The sequence below is a fragment of the Podarcis cretensis genome, assembly GCF_951804945.1.
Source record: "Podarcis cretensis genome assembly, chromosome: 3".
Lineage (NCBI taxonomy): Eukaryota > Metazoa > Chordata > Lepidosauria > Squamata > Lacertidae > Podarcis > Podarcis cretensis.
In genome coordinates this window covers 3063722-3087950 of record NC_137172.1, presented here as the reverse complement: position 1 = coordinate 3087950, position 24229 = coordinate 3063722, and the positions used below count along the sequence as shown (strand labels likewise).

Here is a 24229-nt window from a genome sequence, read left to right as displayed (position 1 = left end):
CAACTTGGCTTCTCGCAGGGAGGGAACCACCAGAAGGCCCTCAGCGCTGGACCTCAGTGTCCGGGCAGAACACATTTGTTGTGCCACATTTCCACAACAGTTTTTAATGTCTGATGTTTTATTGTGCTTTTAGTTCTGTTGGGAGCCACCCAGAGTGGCTGGGGAATAAATGAATTATTATTATTATTATTATTATTATTATTAAGTCCTACAAAATTCACCAGTAGTATTTTAGTGCCCATTTCTCCAGTTTCACCAGCACATTTGCCAAATACATTTTTCCCCACCCCCGCAAGCCATTTCCCCATATATAATGAATTTTCGCATTATTTTCCCCATGCCTTCTCTTCCGTCTTACCTGGGGGTTCCCCGTAAGCCCCAGCTGCAAGAGAGCTTTTCCTTCCTCTGCGGCTGAACACTTTATGGATTTGATGTGCTTGAACTCGGCCAGGCACGTGGGCTGAGTGAGTCATAAACAAACAAAGGAGTTTTCATTTGCAACAGCAATCAATGAAGTCTGGGTGGGTGGGCGCTGTGCAAAGGATGAGCGTGGCAGAACATCAGCACCCTGACTCATGCCCACCCATCCTCGCTTCTAAATCCTGCAGATGAAATTTTTCTGTGCGTCCTACATATGTCTACAAAGTCCTGCTGCATTCACAGCTGCCTACTCCCAGGTAAAAGTGGGCGCAGTATGATAGCCTTAGGCTCTGAGGTGAAGCCCCCAAAATCAACCCACACAGCATACTTGACAAAGTGTTTTGTTCGCTAGCGCTTTCCTCTGGCATAAGCCAAGCTGCTGGGTCAAATGCAGTGGGTTAGAACAGATTTTTATCATTACGGTCACAGACCAGTTCCAGCTCACTTATCAGGAAAATCATAAAACACAACAGGAATACATTGAATTGCAATTGGGTATAACAGAGACAATTCAGATATAGTGGCAGTTAAAAAATATATATTAAATCTTGATCACTAAAATATAACCTAAAATTATCATTTAAAATATTAATCATTTCGGTGGTACAGCTTGTTCCCTAAGTTTTATGGCATTCACACAGAATTTGGCCACCCTTAGTGTGATCTCTAGACTCGTCCTCTACCAGGAGTTTTAGACATTGAAGTTCAGACCCATTTGGAGATTTTTGTATAACAGGAGTGATAAATACCAAGCGTATATCTCTGTAGAAATGGCAGTGTAACAAGACATGACAGGCAGTTTCTACCTCCATCAAGCCGCAGGGGAATGCAGTGGGTTGTATCCGACTAAGGCATGCTCAGAGAAGACTCATTCAAATCTGTTTTTAACTTAAGGTAAGAGGTCAAGGATCTCTGGACGGTTACGTCCAGTCCAAGGTGACTATGGGGTTGCGGCGCTCATCTTGCTTTCAGGCCAAGGGAGCCGGCGTTTGACCACAGACAGCTTTCCGGGTCATGTGGCCAGCAGGACTAAACTGCTTCTGGCACAACAGAACACTGACGGAAACCAGAGCGCAAGGAAACACTGTTTACCTTCCTACCGCAATGGTACCTATTTATCTACTTGCACTGGTGTGCTTTCGAACTGCTAGGTTGGCAGGAGCTGGGGCAGAGCAATGGGAGCTCACCCCATCGTGGGGATTTGAACCACCGACCTTCCGATCAGCAAGCGCAAGAGGCTCAGTGGTTTAGACCACAGCGCCACCCGCATTGACTAAAGCACGCTCAGAGAAGACTCATTCAAATCAGTTAATAACTTAACATCTGTTGATTTCAACAGGGGTATGACTTAGGGGTGCCTGTGCAAGACCTGAGCTCCTGTCAGGTAAATAAGGCAGGCTTTCTACATCTGTGCTGCCGGAGGCTAGTCACATATAGCATGCATTCTTTTACTTTTACTTTTCTTTTCTTCTTTTCTTTCTTTCATTTAATTCCCATCATTCCTAGCTAACAGGACCAGTGGTCAGGCATGATGGGAATTGTAGTCCCAAAACATCTGGAGGGTTGAGTTTGTCTATGCCTGACTTATAGCACACATTCTGACTCTCACGGAGCCAAACCAACCAACTGTAAAGCAAAACCACAAAGAGGCATCACACAAGGATGCTGAAGAGTGCGTGAAAATGCCTTTTCCTCGGTGCATTTATGGAAGAAGAAGAAGAGTTTGGATTTGATATCCCGCTTTATCACACCCCGAAGGAGTCTCAAAGCGGCTAACATTCTCCTTTCCCTTCCTCCCTCACAACAAACACTCTGTGAGGTGAATGGGGCTGAGAGACTTCAGAGAAGTGTGACTGGCCCAAGGTCACCCAGGAGCTGCAGGTGGAGGAGCGGGGAAGCGAACCCGGTTCACCAGATTACGAGATGACCACTCTTAACCACTACACCACACTGGCTCTCAAATGCCTTACCTTTGCTTCTTTGCTGGTCATTTGCCGGATTCCCTTTGGCCCGATCACCAGGTCTACTGTGATGCTCCATCCTTGCTGGAAAAGGGAAAAGAGAGGAATGTCATTTTGGGGTGCTCTCCTGATGCTCACGAACCCTGGTCAAGTGTCCCCCATTGATAATGAAATGGAATCCGGGTTCAGACTCCCATAATTCCCTTTGGCAGTTCTGTTAGGTTTAGGAGTTTCAGAAATCTGGGACATTAACAATCGGTTTTTGCATGTGAATTCTTCACATTTTTATTTTTTTTTGTAAACACATTTATAACAACAGTAAAAAAGAAAGGAAAAAAGCTGGTAACCACAGTACGAAAGCAAGGTATGTTCACCATCATGAGACTAATCCGAAAAACAATATTTTTTGTAATTCTAAGTTGTCATACCCTAGTTACAGGTAGGTAGCCATGTTGGTCTGCCGTAGTCAAAAGAAAATAAAAAATTCCTTCTAGTAGCGCCTTAGAGACCAACTAAGTTTAGCTGGTCTCTAAGGTGCTACTATGGGACGCTGGTGGCACTGTGGGTTAAACCACAGAGCCTAGGACTTGCCGATCCAACTGCACTGATGCAATGAGCAAATGTGATTTGAGACATGTTATGTACCGAGTTGAATAGGATCCAAAATGCAGCAGTCTGATTGGTTCTAGAACAATAGGATTCAGAATGCAGCAGTCTGATTGGTCCACAGGAGCCACCCAATCTAGCTCCAGGTGGAAGTGAATCTGCAACCTGATTGGCCTACAGGAGAATCCCGGAATTAGCCAATCACGTGGGGCCCACTGTGTGAATAATGTATATAAAGCAGACATTCTGGGGGAACTTCCATTCCTCCTCCTCACCAGTATGAGCTGAATAAAGAGCATGAAATCCACTCTCGACTCAGAGTACATTTCAAGACACATGGGGAGAAAACAGAGCCATAGCCCGGCTTGAAGGAAGGTGGGAAGAGACAACTGGACACTCACAATCAGGTCGCAGCGGTAGCTCTCCTGGTCAATGTTGGCAATGGTGGAGAGAGTGCTGAGAAACTTCAAGATGCATTCGTCCTCCCGCAGGAGGGCGTACTGCTGGAAAGTCTGTTGGATCATCTTGCGGAACTGCTTGGGCTGCGGGGAGCAAAGCAGAGGAGGATAACGGTTTGTTGTTGTTGTTGTTTTTTGGTTAAATCGTTTTTATTAATTTCCCAATAAAAAACATCCAGTTAACAAATCAAATCATAATCCAATAAAAACAAAAAACTAAAATAAAAAAAGATCCATGATATGATTTCTGACATGATTGAGAATCGCAGAGCCAGAGACAAAGAGGTTCAGAATGTTAAAATCGAGATTTGGAAATAACGACAAGAGGCAGGGATTGAGATTTGGAGATATGCGTCAAGGTCCAGACTACGAGAAGTCCCAAAAATTAATATTTACAATTTAGAACGGTTTGTTGTTTTGAGAAATATTTGTCTTTTTCAGGATCTCTGCACCAGTTCGCCCCACGGTTTCTAAGCAGCCTACAGCCCGGTTGCAAAGGAGATACAGGAAAGGTGAAGCCTGTTAAAATGAACCGTGAAACCTTCTAATTTTCCTAAGTCAAAGAAACGGCACTAACAGAGGACAGGAATAATGTGGTGCTTCTTAGCCGCTGCCAGAGTTATTTGTCAAAACTGAGAGAAAAAAGAGGATACCATCCCTGAAAGAATGGATCTGGGACGTAGCATGCACGGTGAAGCTTATATATATGGTGAGAACCAGGGAGGGCAGACCACCAGATAGTGTCTTTATCGAGAAATAGAGGGTTGTTTTTTATTATTATGATGTACTGGAGTAATGGGGACGCAGGTGGCGCTGTGGGTTAAAGCCTCAGCGCCTAGGACTTGCCGATCGAAAGGTCGGCGGTTCGAATCCCTGCGGCGGGGTGCGCTCCCGCTGCTCGGTCCCAGCGCCTGCCAACCTAGCAGTTCGAAAGCACCTTCGGGTGCAAGTAGATAAATAGGGACCGCTTATCAGCGGGAAGGTAAACGGCGTTTCCGTGTGCGGCTCTGGCTCGCCAGAGCAGCGATGTCACGCTGGCCACGTGACCCGGAAGTGTCTCCGGACAGCGCTGGCCCCTGGCCTCTTAAGTGAGATGGGCGCACAACCCCAGAGTCTGTCAAGACTGGCCCGTACGGGCAGGGGTACCATTACCTTTACCTTTTACTGGAGTAATAACGTACAGGATAATGTAAACCCGTTTGCATGACCCAGAACCATGTGATATTCATTTATTATTTTTGACACTGGTATGGAAATCTGTTCCTATACATTCAGTTCTAGATTTTATTGTATTTGGCATCTGTTACTATACTTTTGTTATGCTATAAATAAATACAGTCACACCGTTTTTTCAGGTTGCGTCCGGCAGTTACCCGGAAGTACCAGAAAGGGTTACTTCTGGGTTTCGCCACTTGCGCATGCGCACAAAATGACATCATGCGCATGCACAGAAGCGGCGAATCGCAACCTGCAAATGCGCAGATGCGGGTTGCGTTCCTTTCATGTTGCGAACGGGGCTCCGGAACAGATCCCGTTCGCAACCAGAGGTACCACTGTACATGTTTTAAAAAAATCTCAAAAAAACCAACCAACTGTAAATTCAGATAATTGGAACAAGCCTGCTAAAATGAAAAGGTCTTCCTCATTGGGTACCAGGTGTTCAACAGGGAGGGGGCCTGTCCGATCCCAAATGGGAGGGAGTTTCGCAGAATTGAGCCCACAAGACTGAACGCACGGCTTCTGCTGGACACATAGAGACCACTAGCAGGTAAAGGTAAACGTAAAAGGGACCCCTGACCGCTAGGTCCAGTCGTGGCCGACTCTGGGGTTGCAGCGCTCATCTCGCTTTACTGGCCAAGGGAGCCAGCGTACAGCTTCCGGGTCATGTGGCCAACATGACTAAGCCGCTTCTGGCGAACTAGAGCAGCGCACGGAAACGCCATTTCTCTTCCCGCCGGAGCGGTACCTATTTATCTACTTGCACTTTGACGTGCTTTCGAGCTGCTAGGTTGGCAGGAGCAGGGACCGAGCAACGGGAGCTCACCCCGTCATTGCGGGGATTCGAACCGCCGACCTTCTGATCGGCAAGCCCTAGGCTCTGGGCTGGGATCTAAGGGGTCAGGTGGTCCCTAAGGTATCCTGCACTGAAGCAGTTACAGGCCTTGTAATTTTAGGCAAGAACATGGCTCAGAAACGTATGGGCAGCACCGTGGCTGTGTCGTCTGGGGCTGATGTAGTCCCAAACTCCTGGAAGACACCCGTTTGGCAAAGGCTGGGTGAAATGTGAAGCTACCATGAAGCTTGGGGACACTAGGAGAACGCAACATCCCAAGGACTTTCCTCTCCACTTATTCCCCCAAAAGCTAATATGCATCTCAGACACTTGGGAGATTGAGGGCTGTCCTCCCTTGGATGCTTTTTAAGCAGAGGTCGGCTGGCCATCTGCCATGGATGCTTTGGCAGAGATGTCTTGGACTGGCTGAGCCTCAGGGCCCTTTCCAACGAGTCTATGAACATTTTTGACATCCAAGGAACGTCTCACCTTCAGATTCTCCTGCATCTGCCTTGGGAAGAACAGATCGAGACCCACTTCCTTCCTGGGAAAGAGAAAGCAGAGAGGGCTTGTTATGTACTGAGTTGAATAGGATCCAAAATGCAGCTGTCTGATTGGTCCTAGAACAATAGGACCCAGAATGCAGAAGTCTGATTGGTCCACAGGAGCCACCCAATCCAGCTCCAGGTGGAAGTGAATCTGCAACCTGATTGGCCTACAGGGGAATCCCGGAATTAGCCAATCACGTGGGGCCCATTGTGTAAATAATTTATATAAAGCAGACATTCTGGGGGAACTTCCATTCCTCCTCACCACTATGAACTGAATAACGAGCATGAAATCCACTCTTGACTCCGAGAATATTTCAGGGCTTTACATACTCACTCGAAATGCATTTGATGCATTTGGAAAAAATTTAAAGCATATCTTCAAAAATATTGTAAAATTAAGGAATGTTAGAAAGATGTTGGAAAAAGAAAGTTAGGTGGTTTTGGTAGAAATGATATAAAGGATTAAGTAAAAATGAGTTGATGAAATTGACAAGAGATAGGACGTTAAAATTTAACATATTAAGTTAAATTACTTAAATGAAAATTAGGTTGGAAGGATTTGCTGAAACAACGATTTGAACTAGAATACAAAATTGGGAGGTGTAAGGAGGTCAAGGAAAGAAGTAAAGGAAAAAAGTTATATAAAGGTTTAATCTGTTCCTTCCCCCCCCTTTTTTTAAGAGAATGTATTTTTATTTTTTCTTGTTTCTCTGTTGTTGTTGTTGTATTTTTTTGCTTTTGTATTTGGTATTGTTCTTTTCTTTTTCTAACTTTTAAACTTGGAATAAATATTATTTAAAAAAACACACACAACGAAATGCATTTGATGCAACAAATAGAAGACGCTTTCACCCCAGTATGGTTCTCCTTTATCACATACACAGCCCAAGAAGACAACAACAAAAAGCCGACGATGACAGCATACGAATCAATATGGCTAACCTGATCCAAAAACACACACATACCCCACTCACACACAAAAACAAATTTCACTATAGCCAAGCAAAGACAACCAACCACACCCTAGGCCACCCTCAACCTCTCTCGCTACCAAAGAAATACAACAACCCACACAAGTGACGCTGACACAAAACCCCACACATACACTAACCCACTCACCATTCCCACTTTTCCTCCTAACCTAACGCTGTACGCAACACTATTGTCTCACAACAAATGAAACTGACCTGTAGAAAGCACAACTTGAAAAAAGAGACAATGCACGTATTTTTACAAACCAAAGGTAAAGGTAAAGGGACCCCTGACCATTAGGTCCAGTTGTGGCCGACTCTGGGGTTGTGGCGCTCATCTCGCTTTATTGGCCGAGGGAGCCGGTGTACAGCTTCCGGGTCATGTGGCCAGCATGACTAAGCAGCTTCTGGCGAACCAGAGCAGCGCACGGAAACGCCGTTTCCCTTCCCACCGGAGCGGTACCTATTTATCTACTTGCGCTTTGACGTGCTTTCAAACTGCTAGGTTGGCAGGAGCAGGGACCGAGCAACGGGAGCTCACCCCGTCGCAGGGATTTGAACCACCGGCTTTCTGATCGGCAAGCCCTAGGCTCTGTAGTTTAACCCACAGCGCCACCTGCGCCCCTAAATTAGAGGTACTGCCTCTCAAATAACCCAGTTATCCAAAGAGGTCCACAGTTTATCAGTTAATCACAAGCAGGCACTAACAGAACACCAAAGTACCAAAGTGAAATGGCGACAACAAGAGCTGACCCCTAAGCTCGACATAGAACGCACAGAGGCTCTTAAAACAAACTCTTCTTATTTAATCTTCCAACCAAAAAAGTTCTGCATGACAATTTGTGGAAGGCCAGATCAAACTCCTAACTGGAAAGGTGGCCAGTGTTCCAAATGACATTTATCAGACTTACTTGGACAGAGTAGATGCACCAAGGGCTCGACTTTGTATCTAAAAATCAAAGAGACTCAAGGAGAAATTGCACGCATGTAAGAATGTTATCTACTTACTCTAGGAACTCGAAGTTGGATTTCTTGTCCAGAGCGTTGTGAGGCATGTCCTTGTAGAATCTCCTGGGAATGGAGAGAGAGAGAGAGAGATGGTCCAGATTAGACGGGAAAGGAGTGTGCTGGTTTCAGTCAGGTGGGTTCAGATTGCAGGGATAACTAACTGGGATTCCTCTGTTGATGGCCCTGAAGCCAAGCCTTCCCTCCCCTTGGTGTTTGTGATCCAGGAGAATTCCAAATCTAGTGAAAAAACCCATTGTGATCTTTTGGGTGCAACGACAGGCGCCAGAATACTGGCGGGTCCAGAGATGGAAAGATGGAAAGGTCCCTACCAGAGAGGAATGGCAAGTTATACTGATGGGACTACATTGAGAAGGCAAAATCGACTGGGAAAATCAGAAACCAGGAGGACCAAGATTTTTAATAAAGACTGGTAGAAATTTATCTTGCATTTGGAAGACCACTATAAACAGCTGAGCTCTTTAACAGGACTTAAAGAACACTCATGAGCTAACAGAGACCTAAGCTGTAAGAGTTAAATGGAAAATATGGAGGATATAAAATATGCGGCAAGAAATGTTAAATATGGAAACCATGGAAGGGTGGAGGGAGGTCTAAGGGTGAAAGGGAATCTTGTATCTATCTTTTTTCTTTTGTTAATTATACTTGATAAAGATAAAGGGACCCCTGACCATTAGGTCCAGTCGTGGCCGACTCTGGGGTTGCGGCTCTCATCTCGCTTTATTGGCCGAGAGAACCGGCGTACAGCTTCCGGGTCATGTGGCCAGCAGGACTAAGCCACTTCTGGCAAACCAGAGCAGCGCACGGAAACGCCATTTACCTTCCCACCGGAGCGGTACCTATTTATCTACTTGCACTGGCATGCTCTCGAACTGCTAGGTGGGCAAGAGCAGGGACCGAGCAACAGGAGTTCATCCCTTCGCGGGGATTTGAACCACCGACCTTCTGATCGTCAAGTCCTAGGCTCTGTGGTTTAACCCACAGAGCCACCTGTGTCCCGCATTATACTTGATAGAGACTGTTAATAAAAAACTTGGAAAATTTATATGTGTGTGTGTGTGTGTGTGTGTGTGTGTGTATACACACACACTCATTTACCAAAACACCCCTTTTGTTTTTGATTGTTTTGTTTTTTGCTGTTTGCCACATGGGGCTTCCTGCAAGAAGGAAAATAAGTTAGATCTCAGCAAGAAGTGCCTGGCATGCTCTGGTCCAGGGGGTCACAAAGAGTCGGACACGACTAAATGACTAAACAACAACAAAGCAAGAAATGAAACTTGCAAATGTGTCATCCGCATATTTAAATTTTAAAAATCACTATCAAAATCCTGGGCTGAGTCTTCAAGGGATGGGCTGCCCCAATGGGAGGGTTTGAGCACTGAGGTGGAAGGTGGCCAAAATCAAGCTAGATGCTGGGAAAGCTCACATTTTGGCAATGGAAAAGAAAGAGTTTTTGGTGACTGTTGTGACATGTGAATTTTGAAAGTCACAAACTCTCCAAAGGGTGTTGCACTCTTGCAGATTCTCCCTGGTGAGCAACGTAGGTCTCCAATGCTTGGGAGAAGAAAAGGAGTGGCATGATCCCCACATTTCCAAATAATGTTATGGCTCCCCACAGGTGTACTGGAAGAAGCAAAGATCCCCAGTGTCGAAGCAATGATTCTTCAACATCAACTTTGTTGGACAGGTCATGTTGTGTGGATGCCTGATGATCGTCTTCCAAAGCAACTACTCTATTCCGAACTTAAACCCAGGACACAAGAGGAAGGTGCGCTTGGCAAACCCTCACCAGGATCAACTCCCACTCGGAAACCAATGTCCCCACTGTGGAAGGACGTGTGGATCCAGAATTGGCCTCCACAGTCACTTATGGACCCACTGTTAAGACAGTGTTTATGGAAGACCATCTTACTTGGCTTGGAGGGATCGCCAAAAAAGAAGCTTATGTGAGAACAGAGCACCGTGTAATCCATGTGCCAATGTTAAGGACATAAGAAGAGCCTTTAGCTGGATCAGGCCAAAGGAGGCCCATCTAGTCCAGCAAACTGTCCTCACAGGGGCCGACCGGATGCCCCACAACAACTGGGTTTTGCAAGCATTGCTTCTGAAATTGCTCTGGAGACGCACACGGGAATAACTCTCTGCACCACTGTGGCGACACTCAATCCTAAATGGGTCAAATTTCCTTCCGCTGCATCCCTCCTGTACTTATTCGGCCTCTCTGACTTTCTTTTGGTTTTCCCTCAAACTCCCACACATGATTTTGGGGGCTCCCTGCAGACATGAATCGCTCCCTTCCTCCAGCTCGCCCAGTTCCGTTGCAGAGTAGGGGACAGGTCAGTGTTTTCGCAGGAGCAACAAGTTTTCTGTGATTGTGTAACCCCAGAGGCAGGCAGGCAGGCAGATGGTGTAACCCAGAGGCTCATGCGCTTGGTGTAACCTCCCCCCGCCCCCCCCCCAGCAAGCCCACCTACCTGAGCTCCAGGCAGCCCAGCTGGAGGGCCATGCCCTCACTCACTTTGCTGGCATACAGCTGCATGTACTCACTCCGGAGCTGGAAGAAGCAGAAATATGAAGAGGACCAGTTAAAGAGGCGGAGGTAAAGGTAAAGGGACTCCTGACCATTAGGTCCAGTCGTGGCCGACTCTGGGGTTCGGGCGCTCATCTCGCTTTAATGGCTGAGGGAGCCAGGGTATAGCTTCCGGGTCATGTGGCCAGCAGGACTAAGCCGCTTCCGGCAAACCAGAGCAGCGCATGGAAACGCCGTTTACCTTCCCATTGCAGTGGTACCTACAGTGGTGCCCCGCAAGGCGAACGCCTCACAAGACGAAAAACCCGCTAGATGAAAGGGTTTTCCGTTTTGGAGGCGCTTCGCAAAATGAATTTCCCTATGGGCTTGCTTTGCAAGACGAAATGTCTTGCGAGTTTTTCCGACTTTTTCCCCCTTCCACCCCCTTTTTCTAAGCCGCTAAGCCGCTTATCCGCTAAGACGAAAAAACCGCTAGACAAAGAGAATTGCGGAACAGATTCTTTTCGTCTTGTGAGGCACCACTGTATTTATCTACTTGCACTTAGACGTGCTTTAATAAATAATAATAATAATAATAATAATAATAATAATAATAATTTATTATTTGTACCCCGCCCATCTGGTTGGGTTTCCCCAGCCACTCTGGGCGGCTTCCAACAAAGATGAAAAATACACTAAAATGTCACATATTAAAAACCTCCCTGAACAGGGCTGCCTTCAGATGTCTTCTGAATGTCAGGTAGTTGTTTATCGCTTTGACATCTTTTGAACTGCTAGGTTGGCAGGAGCAGGGACCAAGCAACGGGAGCTCACCCCGTCGTGGGGATCTGAAACGCCGACCTTCTGATCGGCAAGCCCTAGAATCATAGAATCATAGAGCTGGAAGAGACCACAAGGGCCATTGAGTCCAACCCCCTGCCAAGCAGGAAACACCATCAGAGCACTCCTGACATATGGTTGTCAAGCCTCTGCTTAAAGACCTCCAAAGAAGGAGACTCCACCACACTCCTTGGCAGCAAATTCCACTGTCAAACAGCTCTTACTGTCAGGAAGTTCTTCCTAATGTTTAGGTGGAATCTTTTTTCTTGTAGTTTGGAACCATTGCTCCGTGTCTGCTTCTCTGGAGCAGCAGAAAACAACCTTTCTCCCTCCTCTATGTGACATCCTTTTATATATTTGAACATGGCTATCATATCACATGGCTATCATATCACAGAGCCCTAGGCTCTGTGGTTTAACCCACAGCACCACCCACGTCCCATGTGTGCTTGAATTGATTTTAGGTTCATTGCCTCCTCCTGGAATCCTAGAACTGCAGAGCTGGAAGGCACCCCGAGGTCCTCTAGTCCAACCCTCTGCCATGGCAGCAGAAGTGAATGAAAATAATAATAATAATAATTTATTATTTACACCCTGTCCATCTGGCAGGGTTTCCCCAGCCACTCTGGGCAGCTTCCAACAGAATATTAAAATACAATAGTTTATTAAACATTAAAAGCTTCCTTAAACAGGGCTATGAACCTAAAGGGAAGCCATCTCCCTCTGCTCTTTTGGATCGGCTTCCTGTTTCCCACAGTGCGGAAGGACACAAGAGAGACTTGAAGGCTATTTAAAGCCCTAAATGGCCTCGGTCCTGTATACTTCCAGCAACATACTTCCAGTCTTCCTTCACCTACAAGCATAGGAGAAACCATGAAGTCACACCTCCATGACCAGCAGGTCTCTACAACGCCTGGACATCCCTTTGGGCCCTGAAACAGGACATCTAGCAGATTGTGCAAGAGTTTTCCTACAGGGGTCTCTTTACCTGTATACCTGAAGGAGCGTCTCCACCTCCATCATTCTGCCCGGACACTGAGGTCCAGCATCAAGGGCCTTCTGGCAGTTCCCTCCCTGCGAGAAGCCAAGTTACAGGGAACCAGGCAGAGGGCCTTCTCGGTAGTGGCACCCGCCCTGTGGAACGCCCTCCCACCAGATGTCAAAGAGAACAACAACTATCTGACTTTTAGAAGACATCTGAAGGCAGCCCTGTTTAGGGAAGTTTTTAATGACTGATGGGCGGGGTATAAAATTATTATTATTACTATTATTATTATTATTATTATTATTATTTTGAGTTGTTCGCTGGTGCTTTTGAGGCATGGGGATTGTCTTCTTCTTCTTCTTCTTCTTGTTATTATTATTATTCCCTTCCATCTAAACTGGCATCTAAACAAAAGAGCGACCCGCACAGTGAATTCCGCAAATTAATTGTCCACTGTCCAGCCTGAGTCTACATGGAGCCCAGAGATCATCCACCTGACCTCTTTAAAACAAGAAATAAACTTTGCCCCACTTCTGGCCATGTCAGCCCTGCCGCATACGAGGCGAGGGCAACAAATGCCCTTTCCCACAGTGCACCAGACACTGTCTGAAATTCTGCAACACCGAACTTCCTTTGCGGGTGGGGAATATGGACAGCAAGACCTGGAACTTGTGGCCGCAGGGTGGAGTTCAGGGCCAGCTGGGAAGCTTTGCAATTTGCAAAACCCTCCGATGCAAAGGCAGCTTTCCTCATGCCTTAGAGCCTAAATCGTGAAGAGGTTTGCACCCAGGACATCACTGAGAACATGGGTAGGAAAACTTAAGGCCTGGGGCCCAGATCCGGCCCAATCGCCTTCTAAATCCGGCCCCAGACGGTCCGGGAATTGGTGTGTTTTTACATGAGTAGAATGTGTGCTTTTATTTAAAATGCATCTCTGGGTTATTTGTGGGCCATAGGAATTCCTTCATTTCCCCTCCAAAAAATATAGTCCGGCCCCCCACAAGGTCTGAGGGACAGTGGACCGGCCCATAGCTGTCAACTTACAGAATTGAAAATAAGGGACCAGCAGCCTTGAAAATAAGGGATCAGCAGCCAAAATAAAGGATTTTCAGGGCACAGGTATGTTCAACTTCTGAGCCCCTCCGAGCCAAAGGCAGAAAGCCCAGCCAGCAGCCAAACGAAGCCTCAAGTGCTGGTTCCCACAGCGCAGCAACCCGGCAAAAGGGATGCAGCAAGGGAAACCACCGTCACCTCTCCACTGGGAAGCGCTGAGCAAAGGCGAGTCCCCAGGCAAAGTGGCCGATTTGATTGGTACAAGGCATGCAAGCTCCACCCCCAGTCGTTCTTAGACTCCTTATTGGGTGAGCAACACAGCCAAGCAACACAGTTGGAGCCTCCCTCCTCCCTGGCCGGCAGGGAGGGAGGGAGAGGAGCTGCTTCCTTTGAAATCCGGGAAATTTAAGGGACATCATCAATAAGGGACAGCAGCGGGACACGGCGCTGGGATAAGGGAGCTTCCCGCCAAATAAGGGACGGTTGACAGCTATGGACCGGCCCCCTGCTGAGAAAGTTTGCTGACCCCTGACTGAGACTATTCAGCTTCAAACCAAGCTCTTACTACTCACTGAGCCCCCATTGTTACGAAGAAGCGAATGTTTTCTGAACAAGCAGGGTGAGGCCGCTGGTTTGGGTACTGCAGCCTCCCCCAACCTGGTGCCCTTCAGATGTTTTCCACTACCCAGCTGGGGCTGATGGGAGTTGTAATCCAAAACATCTGGAGGGCACCAGGTTGGGGAACGCTGGCTGCTAACGGATTCTGAGTGATATGAAAAGTGACAGCCGTCTGCGAGGTTTCGGCCACAGGCACGACATACCAGACATTTCCGCTGCACCAGGTATGCTTGGACTGTGCAAAGGGGCTTTACTTTGCCTAGAGGGGGGAATCCCCTTTTGGGGTTCCTCTTCTCGGGTGCCGAAAAGCACCTGGTTTCACTTCCATCCTTGCACTCCATCCACACCCTGGTCCTGAATGGTGTCACTGTGCCCCTGAAGGACCAGGTGTGCAGCCTGGGAGTCATTTTGGACTCACAGCTGTCCATGGAGGCGCAGGTCAATTCTGGGTCCAGGGCAGCTGTCTACCAGATCCATTTGGTACACAGGATGAGACCCTGCCTGCCTGTGGACTGTCTCGCCAGAGTGGTGCATGCTCTGGTTATCTCACGCTTGGACTATAGCAATGCACTCTACGTGGGGCTACCTTTGAAGGTGACCCAGAAACTGCAGTTAATCCAGAATGCGGCAGCCAGACTGGTGACTGGGAGCGGCCGCTGGGACCACATAACACCGGTCCTGAAGGGCCTACATTGGCTCCCAGTACGTTTCCGAGCACAATTCAAAGTGTTGATGCTGACCTTGAAAGCCCTTAACGGCCTCAGTCCAGTATATCTGAAGGAGCGTCTCCACCCCCATCGTTCTGCCCGGACACTGAGGTCCAGCGCCGAGGGCCTTCTGGCGGTTCCCTCATTGTGAGAAGTGAGGTTACAGGGAACCAAGCAGAGGGCCTTCTCAGTGGTGGCGCCCGCCCTGTGGAACGCCCTCCCTTCAGATGTGAAGGAAATAAGCAGCTATCTTCTCTTTAAAAGACATCTGAAGGCAACCCTGTTTAGGGAAGTTTTTAATATTTAATACTGCATTATTTTTAACGCTTGATTGGAAGCTGCCGAGAGTGGCTGGGCGAAACTCAGCCAGATAGGTGGGGTATAAATAAATTATTATTATTATTATTATTATTATTATTATTATTATTATTATTGCAGCAGAAGAATGGTTTCCCTTAAGACGCTGAGAAACACATCAAATTCAATGTACACAGGCGTATAGGAAGATGCTTCATGCAGGAAGATGCTCAGCAGAAGACTCTTAACCTCACGGTCACGGGTTCGAATCCCACGTTGGGCAACAGATTCCTGCATTGCAGGGGTTGGACTAGATGTTCTTCAGGGGTCCCTACAGTTCTATGATTCTACCTCAGTACTGTCCTGCTGGCAGGTAGGTCTCCAGGGTTTCAGGCTTGAGTCTTTCCCAGCCATACCTGGAGACGCCGGGGATTGAACCACCAGCCTTCTTCATGCCAAGCAGCTGATCTATGGCAGACCTACCACCCTTTCGCCTAGATGGAAAAGGAGAGCACAGCGCCACACGGCTCAACACAGCTGCGCCCGGGATAAACGCAAGGTCTCCAACCTGCTGGTAGAAGTACAGGAGCGTCGTCCGGTCCTCTTGGAAGCGTTCTACGTAGTCCTCCGGGAGGTAGCGGATCTGGAGGTCGTACCTTAAAAGGACAGGACAGTTTATCTTACGATACCCATCGCTTCACCTGCCTGAAGATCACATCCAGCATTTCCACACCTCTCTCCGGTTTTGCTGGCAGGATCTTATCTTTGGAACTCACCGGTCCCCAGAGATTGCAGTACAGTGGTACCTTGGTTCTCAAACGCCTTGGTACTCAAACAACTTGGAACCCAAACACTGCAAACCTGGAAGTAAGTGTTCCAGTTTGCGAACGTTCTTCGGAAGCTGAACATACTCCGTTTGGAGGGTTACGCTTCCAATTTGAGTGCCACACCACTCCGTTTTGAGTGCTACGCTGAGATCTGCCTGTTCTTGCTATTTATTTTGCATTTATTTTGCTCCAGCCAATGCAGCCCCTTTTGGACTACAACTCCCATCCGCTCCAGCCAACACAGCCCTTTTGGACTACAACTCCCATCAGCTCCAACAAACACAGCCCCTTTTGGACTACAACTCCCATCAGCTCCAGCCAATTTTGGACTACAACTCCCATCGGCTCCAGCCAACGCAGCCCCTTTTGGACTACAACTCCCATCGGCTCCAGCCAACGCAGCCCCTTTTGGACTACAACTCCCATCGGCTCCAGCCAACGCAGCCCCTTTTGGACTACAACTCCCATCGGCTCCAGCCAATGCAGCCCCTTTTGGACTACAACTCCCATCCGCTCCAGCCAACGCAGCCCCTTTTGGACTACAACTCCCATCAGCTCCATCCAGCCACAGTCAATGACTTCCTACCTCCACTCGGCTTCAATGTGCAGACACTCATACTTCTCCTGGACTTCCCCCACTGTCAGGTCCGGGTGGAGCCAGTGGATCTCGTCCGATTTCACGTGCTTCAGGCGTAATCCATAGCACTCGGCAAGCTGGATGTCCGGACCAATCCTCCCGCTCTGTAGGATCGATTTGATCACTTCCTGCAGAACAGAGTTGCAGTGAGAAAGCAGGAAAGGCCAGGTGTGTGTGTGTGTGTGTGTGTGTGTGTGTGTGTGCAGGACGAAGGGGTGGGAGAAAAGAAAAAAGTTGTGGTGATCTTGTGCAAATTGGAGAAATCAGATTCCAGAGGGTGGGGGGGGACCCAGTCATTTTGACGAAATTGTGCTTTAGAAGCAATTCGCCCCACCCCAAAGATTAGATTGAGACTTAATCAAAATTTGAAATAGAGGTATTAAATAAGTATAAATTTTGGCTAAAATGTATAAATTGCTGCTTGAATGGCACTTGAAAGATGAACAGGTAAAGTTGGTTATGATACATTGGGCCAGAGATTTTGGGTATAATATATAGCTAAAAGATTGGGGGGAAACTGTGGAAAGAAGGATTAAAATTTACTGCATGCAATGCTTTGAAAGAAAATGTGGTGGAAATGATGTATAGGTGGTATATTACCCCTGTGAAAGTAGCTAAAATATATAAAACAAATAATAAATGTTGGAAATGTAAAGAAAAGGAAGGAACTTTTTATCACCTGTGGTAGGAATGTAAAAAAGTGAAAAACGTCTGGGAAATGATATATAATGAGAAGAAAAAGATGTTGAAATATACATTTATTATGAAGCACTTTTCCTTGGCATTGTAGGAGATGATATTAATAGACAAGATTTTAAGTTGTTTTTATATGCAATGACGTCAGCAAGAATATTACTGGCACAAAAATGGAAACAAGAAGAATTACTGACGAAAGAAGAATGGCGGATGAAACTGATGGACTACGCAGAATTGGATAAATTAACAGGAAGGATTCGAAACCTGCGGGACCAGAGATTCTTAGAAGACTGGAGTAAATATGAGAACTATTTGAAAAGTAATTGTAATGAACAAATTACGCTAGTAGGATTGCAAGACGTTCTGTAAGGATGATTATTTGAAATATTGCAAGAAAGATTGTGAGAAGAATTATTAGTTAATGATAATTAAGAGTAACAGAGATCCCCTTCATGGATCACTGCCTTGCTGTGGCGAAGATCATGGGCCCTGGTCCCATCACCTCCTGGCAAATAGAAGGGGAAGAAATGGAGGCAGTGAGAGATTTTACTTTCTTGGGCTCCATGATCACTGCAGATGGTGACAGCAGTCACAAAATTAAAAGACGCCTGTTTCTTGGGAGAAAAGCAATGACAAACCTAGACAGCATCCTAAAAAGCAGAGACATCACCTTGCCGACCAAGGTCTGTATTGTTAAAGCTCTGGTTTTCCCAGCAGTGATGTATGGAAGTGAGAGCTGGACCATAAAGTAGGCTGATCGCCAAGGAATGGATGCTTTTGAATTATGGTGCTGGAGGAGACTCTTGAGAGTTCCATGGACTGCAAGAAGATCAAACCTCTCCATTGTGAAGGAAATCAGCCCTGAGTGTTCACTGGAAGGACAGATCCTGAAGCTGAGGCTCCAATACTTTGGCCACCTCATGAGAAGAGAAGACTCCCTGGAAAAGACCCTGATGTTGGGAAAGATGGAGGGCACAAGGAGAAGGGGACGACAGAGGACGAGATGGTGGGACAGTGTTCTCGAAGCTACCAGCATGTTTGACCCAACTGCGGGAGGCAGTGGAAGACAGGAGTGCCTGGCGTGCTCTGGTCCAGGGGGTCACGAAGAGTCGGACACAACTAAACAACAACAATAGAGAAATTAAGAAATGCAGAATAAGTGATAAAGAACGGAAAAGCATCAGTGGTGTTGATGGAAGACTAAATTATTGTATAAGATAAGAAGTTATGTTATGTGATTGTTGGAAATGATGTTAAAAATAAAAATAAAAATGTGTGTGTGTGTATATATTAATTAGATTGAGACTTAAAGGACACTAGATTGCTATAAAAAGGAGGAAACTGTTTTTTTTTTTTAAAAAAAAAAAACCTGCTGCTTGTTTTTGCTGCAAGGGAAATGTGGCCTCGCTGGTCCATATGCTCTGGGAATGTTCTGTCATGTACTTCTTATGCGCAAGATGTTTTCAGATGCCCATCTGCGGGTTCCCACTTATGCAAGCCGCCTTAGATGATTCTCCCGGGTCCGTGGCGCTTGACATTCGGGGACATGTAACGAGCCCTTCTCTGCATGTTGAGATTTTGGAGAGCTAAGACTTTCCTCAGGGAACCCAAAAACAGATTATGGATATTTGAGCATCTCAAGGAAGAACTCCGCCCCATTAAACAACAGTAATTGGATAGGTCGGGGTAGGGGTGGTTAAAGGAAACCTTATTCTGGAGAATTTTGTTTTAACCTCTAATGCCGACATCCTCAACCTGCAGCCCTCCAGATGTTTTGGCCTACAACTCCCATGATCCCTAGCTAACAGGACCAGTGGTCAGGGATGATGGGAATTGTAGTCCGAAACATCTGGAGGGCCGAAGGCTGGGGGTGCCTGCTCTAAGGTTTGGTGTAAATAAAGTGTAAATAAGGAGAGGTTATATACCGGTCATGAGCTGCTTTCATTTCATTTTAGCTGTTTCTTTCTTTATTGCTTTTCTATCCCTTCTTAAGGGTGCTCAAAGTGGCAGGCCTTTATTTATTTATTAAATTTTTATAGCACCCTTCCTCCGGGGATCACAGGGTGCTCGACAATATAGTTTCCCCCCTTCTCCACTGACTGCAGAAATGTCACCCAGTGAGTAGGGATTTGAACCCGCGACTCTCCCACGTCCTCTCTAACCACTATGCAACGCTGCGCCTGAGTTTTAACTAGTCTTAAATGTTACAATGCACTGGAGAGAGACAACAGGAGGCCAGGGAGTGCAGGAGAAGGGCTCATATGGTACGCAGGATGAGACCCTACCTGCCCACGGACTGTCTCGCCAGAGTCATGCATACTCTGGTTATCTCCTGCTTGGACTACTGCCATGCGCTCTACATGGGGCTACCTTTGAAGGTGAGCCGGAAACTATAACTAATCCAGAATGCAGCAGCTAGACTGGTGACTGGGAGCGGCCGCCGAGACCACATAACACCGATCCTGAGAGATCTGCATTGGCTCCCAGTACGTTTCCGAGCAAAATTCAAAGTGTTGGTGTTGACCTTTAAAGCCCTAAACAGCCTCGGTCCTGTATACCTGAAGGAGTGTCTCCACCCCCATCATTCTGCCCGGACACTGAGGTCCAGCGCCAAGGGCATTCTGGTGGTTCCCTCACTGCGAGAAGCCAAGTTACAGGGAACCAGGCAGAGGGCCTTCTCGGTGGTGGCACCCGCCCTGTGGAACGCCCTCCCTTCAGATGTGAAGGAAATAAGCAGCTATCTTATCTTTAAAAGACATCTGAAGGCAGCCCTGTTTAAGAAAGTTTTTAATATTTAATGCTGTACTTTTTTTAACACTCTATTGGAAGCCACCCAGAGTGGCTGGGGAAACTCAGCCAGATGGGTGAGGTATAAATAAATTGTTATTGTTATTGTTATTAATAATAAACCAATAAACACAAACAAGTGAGTTGCCTCCCCATCACTGCTGCCGCCCTCCAACCTTGGGCTGAGCCCCCCAAAAGCCTTTTCTCCCCGTGACAGTCTCACCCTGATCTCAGTCATGACGGTACATTTCACCAGCTTGAAGTTCTTCCCCATGTTGAAGCTGTTGCTGTGGAAGCAGACCTTGAGGATCCGGACTTCGTCCTTGTCGATGTCGATGGGCACGGCCACCATGGTGGACTCCGAGGGCCCCGCCAGGCTGAAGCAGCTGCGCAGAGAGTTCGCCCTCAGCCGGCTCAGCGCCTCCGGCAGTCCGGACATCATTTTGAGGAGCGGCGGTGGCGGCAGTGGGGTAGCTAAAGCCAGAACATCACTCCCTGGAGAGACAGGAGGCGAGAGGAGAGGGGTCAGGAGGAAAGCAGCTCAGATCATATAAAAACCCTAGGAATTGTAGGGCCAGATTTAGGTTTGATGAAGCCCTAAGCTCCTGAAGGTAATGGGGCCCTTTATATGCCCAGCTGACCCTAATTGACCGGCAGATGCTCTCCAGAATCTCAGGCCAAGAGAGATCCTTTGCACCAGGTCCTTTCAAATCACAGATGTTGGGGGTTTAGACTAGCACCACCTGCATGCAAAGGAAGTGTTCTGCCAGCCTGTCCACATACCCAGGGGGACCAGCTATCATTCCTGTAATCTGTGGGTGCACCCCCTGTCCAGGGCTGGATTTAGGCTGGATGAGGCCCTAAACTCCTGAAGGTCATGGGGCCCTTTATATGCCCAGCTGTCCTTTGTCAACAACAAATTGCTGCTGTTTTTTGTGTTGAATATATGCTATATGGTAATTTATGGAACTCATAGGTATCTAAAGCTAATAATAATAATAATAATAATAATAATAATAATAATAATAATAATAATTTATTTATGCCCCGCCCATCTGGCTGGGTCCCCCCAGCCACTCTGGGCGGCTTCCAACAAAACACTAAAATACAATAACCTATTAAACATTAAAAGCTTCCCTAAACAGGGCTGCCTTCAGATGTCTTCTAAAAGTTTGGTAGTTATTTTTCTGGTGGGAGGGAGTTCCACAGGGCGGGTGCCACTACCGAGAAGGCCCTCTGCCTGGTTCCCTGTAACTTGGCTTCTCGCAGCGAGGGAACTGCCAGAAGGCCATCAGAGCTGGACCTCAGTGTCCGGGCAGAACGATGGGGGTGGAGATGCTCCTTCAGGTATACCGGACCGAGGCCGTTTAGGGCTTTAAAGGTCAGCACCAACACTTTGAATTGTGCTCAGAAACATACTGGGAGAGAACCATGACCTTGAGCTCCCTGGAGGACAAGTAACAATAACAATAACATAACAATAAACCCCAGAGGAGCCCCCTGTCTCCCCATGGAGGAGGCTCATCTGAACAATCAGGCCCCATCCTATGCAGAAATGCCCTGAGGTTACCCATCTCCCATGGTAAAGCCTGCCTGGAAGGGAGCAAGCCCCAAAATTGTGGGATGTGAAACACAAGAGCAGTCAAGTACAATATTCCTAGAGTGAACATGTTTACACATGGGGAGGGATGTTTGTCCAGCCAGCAGGGCAACGTCCTGTTTCCTTCTGGGCTGGGACAGACTTCCTCTGCATGTGACTAGAGGTGGGCGTGGCCTCACCTGTGCAGGTAACGACAAAAGCACAGGGCAGGGCAGCCATCTCTCTCTTTTTGACTACATGCATCGAAGAAGCAACATCTGCTTAGTCAAAGATGCTCTCTTGGCTTCCAGTCTTTTATAGAAGACTGTGTCGTGTCTTATCTTTTATCAGGGAATAAGGGGGAAATACCAGAACGAGTTATTACAGAGGCTTTGGCGAGCCTGAGCAAACGCATCCGCTGCGAGTTTAAAAAGGGGAATGTTACTCTGCTAAATTGTGAACACAAGCTGGAAAGCCTATAACCAAACAATATATCCTCTCCTGCATCCCTGAACATTCCCACAAAAATAAGCCTCGTGCTACGCAGAGTGGGGAGGGTTAGCTCAGTCAGTAGAGCATGAGACTCTTAATCTCCAGGCCATGGGTTCGAGTCTCATACTAGCAAAAGGTTATTGCATTGCAGGGAGTTGGTCTAGGTGACCCTTGTGGCCCGTTCCAAATCTACAATTCTATGATTCCAACAGAGGAAGAAGCACTGCATGTCTCCAAAAACTAAGGGTTCCCCCCCATGCTATTGCCCTTAGGCTAGTCTCCCCCTCCATATGCATGTGTGAATGTTGTACAAATCCAACCCAACCAAGGTAAATAGGAAACGTTCCCTGCCGGCGCGTTTTTCAGAGTTGGGGAAAGCTGCACCAGTTGAATTCCTGCCCAACACTCAGCTGTCAAAGGCGCAAGAGCTCTGCCCGGAGGAGGAAGCGTGCCTTGCTGGTGCCGCACTCGCCCCAACTGGGCAGGAGGAGGCGACAGAGCCGTGCAAACGCAGCCTGAGCTTTCCACCCCGGGAGAGGAGAGACATTTGATCTGCAGAGAGTGTGATTCTCACAAGTACAGGCGCTTCCTGGGGGAGATGGAGCTGGCTGGCTCCTCCAGCCTGCTGCCACCCGCAGCTCCCTGCCAATTCCAACTCTCCATCTGGTAGCCTAACTCAGGCATGCATGCTACTCCCTGCTGATCAGGAGGAATCTGAGCCAGGATAGGGGCCTCTCCCCTCCTGTGATGTTAACGTATGACTCAGGCACCGTCCTTATAGCATTTTAAAGGTAAAGGGACCCCTGACCATTAGGTCCAGTCGTGGCTGACTCTGGGGTTACGGCGCTCATCTCGCTTTACTGGCCTAGGGAGCCGGCATACAGCTTCCGGGTCATGTGGCCAGCATGACTAAGCCGCTTCTGGTGAACCAGAGCAGGGCACGGAAACACCATTTACCTTCCCGCCGGAGTGGTACCTATTTATCTACTTGCACTTTGATGTGCTTTCGAAGTGCTAGGTTGGCAGGAGCAGGGACTGAGCAACGGGAGCTCACCCCGTCGTGGGGATTCGAACTGCCGACCTTCTGATCGGCAAGTCCTAAACTCTTTTGTTGTTGTTGTTGTTTCAGTTCTACCTGGACATACCCTTTATTTATGTAGACATCTTTCAGATTCTGCTTGATGTGCTATTTTAGAAATGTGAAAAGGGGGGGAGGAACTGGAAAAAAATTAAGGCGAGGGAGGTGGCAGACGACTTTCATTTGAAATGAATTCTTTTCAACCCTACGTAGAACTCTTTAACAGGTCAGAGGCGGGATTTTGGAAGCCAAGGAAAGATGTGAATGATTGAGTGAGTGAAATTTCTCCAACATGAGTGGTTAGAGCACGATCCACCAGAAAGTTCTGAAATTCATTTCCTAGTGCCTTCTCTACAAATTTAATTCATTTGGTATCTGCACAAGAATCACAGGATTGGAGAGTCGGAAGGGTAATCTAGTCCAATCGCCTTCGATGCAGGAAGTGTCCATGACTGATGGCCGTCCAACTTTTGCTTAAAAATCTCCAATGGAGGAGAGTCCACCGTCAAACAGCTCTTACCCTCAGAAAGTTCTTACTTATTTATTAAATTTGTATACCGCTCTTCATCCGAAGATCTCAGGGTGGTTCACAAGATGACAAAGTTCTTCCTGATGTTGAGTCTGAATCTCCTTCCTTGTAACTTGAAGCCATGGGTTCGAGTCCTCGCCTCCAGAGCAGCAGAAAACAAGCTTGCTCCTTCTTCCATGTGACAGCCCTTGAAATGTTTGAAGATGTCCATCACATCACCTCTCATCAAGAAATCAAAGAGTAGCTCTAATTTGTATGTTGTTGTTGTTCCCATTCACCATAAGGTTAAAATATATTTGGGAGCGAAAAATCAACAATTATACTTTGGCTTATAATTTGGTCTTTTTTATTTTAGTTTTTCATTTTAATTGGATTATAATTGGATATGTTAATTGGATGTTTATATATATATATATTTTGGAGCAAATATATATATGGAGCAAATAAAAAGAATACAAGAAATTACATTATCCTTCCTCGATTTTTGAGTTGCAATCACAGGATGCCAACCTTGGCCTGATCCTGCATACCTCTTTTTAAATTCTTAGG

General features: G+C 47.1%; 1 protein-coding gene and 1 long non-coding RNA gene across 9 annotated transcripts in view; one reads left to right on the top strand and one right to left on the bottom strand.

Annotated features, from left to right (window-relative positions):
• Window positions 1-24229, bottom strand: part of PTK2B (protein tyrosine kinase 2 beta) — a 128197-nt gene that overhangs the window by 55179 nt on the left and 48789 nt on the right. For all 7 annotated transcript variants that reach the window (XM_079968507.1, XM_079968508.1, XM_079968509.1 and 4 more), the window contains 9 exons: window positions 20226-20497; window positions 16469-16647; window positions 15624-15711; window positions 10521-10600; window positions 8029-8091; window positions 5988-6042; window positions 3389-3529; window positions 2391-2465; window positions 359-460 (listed from right to left, as the gene is read on the bottom strand). In XM_079968507.1, coding sequence (XP_079824633.1) covers window positions 359-460; window positions 2391-2465; window positions 3389-3529; window positions 5988-6042; window positions 8029-8091; window positions 10521-10600; window positions 15624-15711; window positions 16469-16647; window positions 20226-20497 — 1055 coding nt within the window. The remainder of the gene's footprint in view (window positions 1-358; window positions 461-2390; window positions 2466-3388; window positions 3530-5987; window positions 6043-8028; window positions 8092-10520; window positions 10601-15623; window positions 15712-16468; window positions 16648-20225; window positions 20498-24229) is intronic.
• LOC307212000 overlaps window positions 1-24229 on the top strand; it is a 284098-nt gene that overhangs the window by 228237 nt on the left and 31632 nt on the right. Inside the window, exon 3 of one of the 2 annotated variants that reach the window (XR_013836709.1) lies at window positions 5220-5475. The exons of the other annotated variant lie outside the window; for it this stretch is intronic. This is a non-coding gene — a long non-coding RNA (uncharacterized lncRNA). Of the gene's footprint in view, window positions 1-5219; window positions 5476-24229 lie in introns of those variants that run through there. 2 annotated transcript variants of the gene reach the window in all.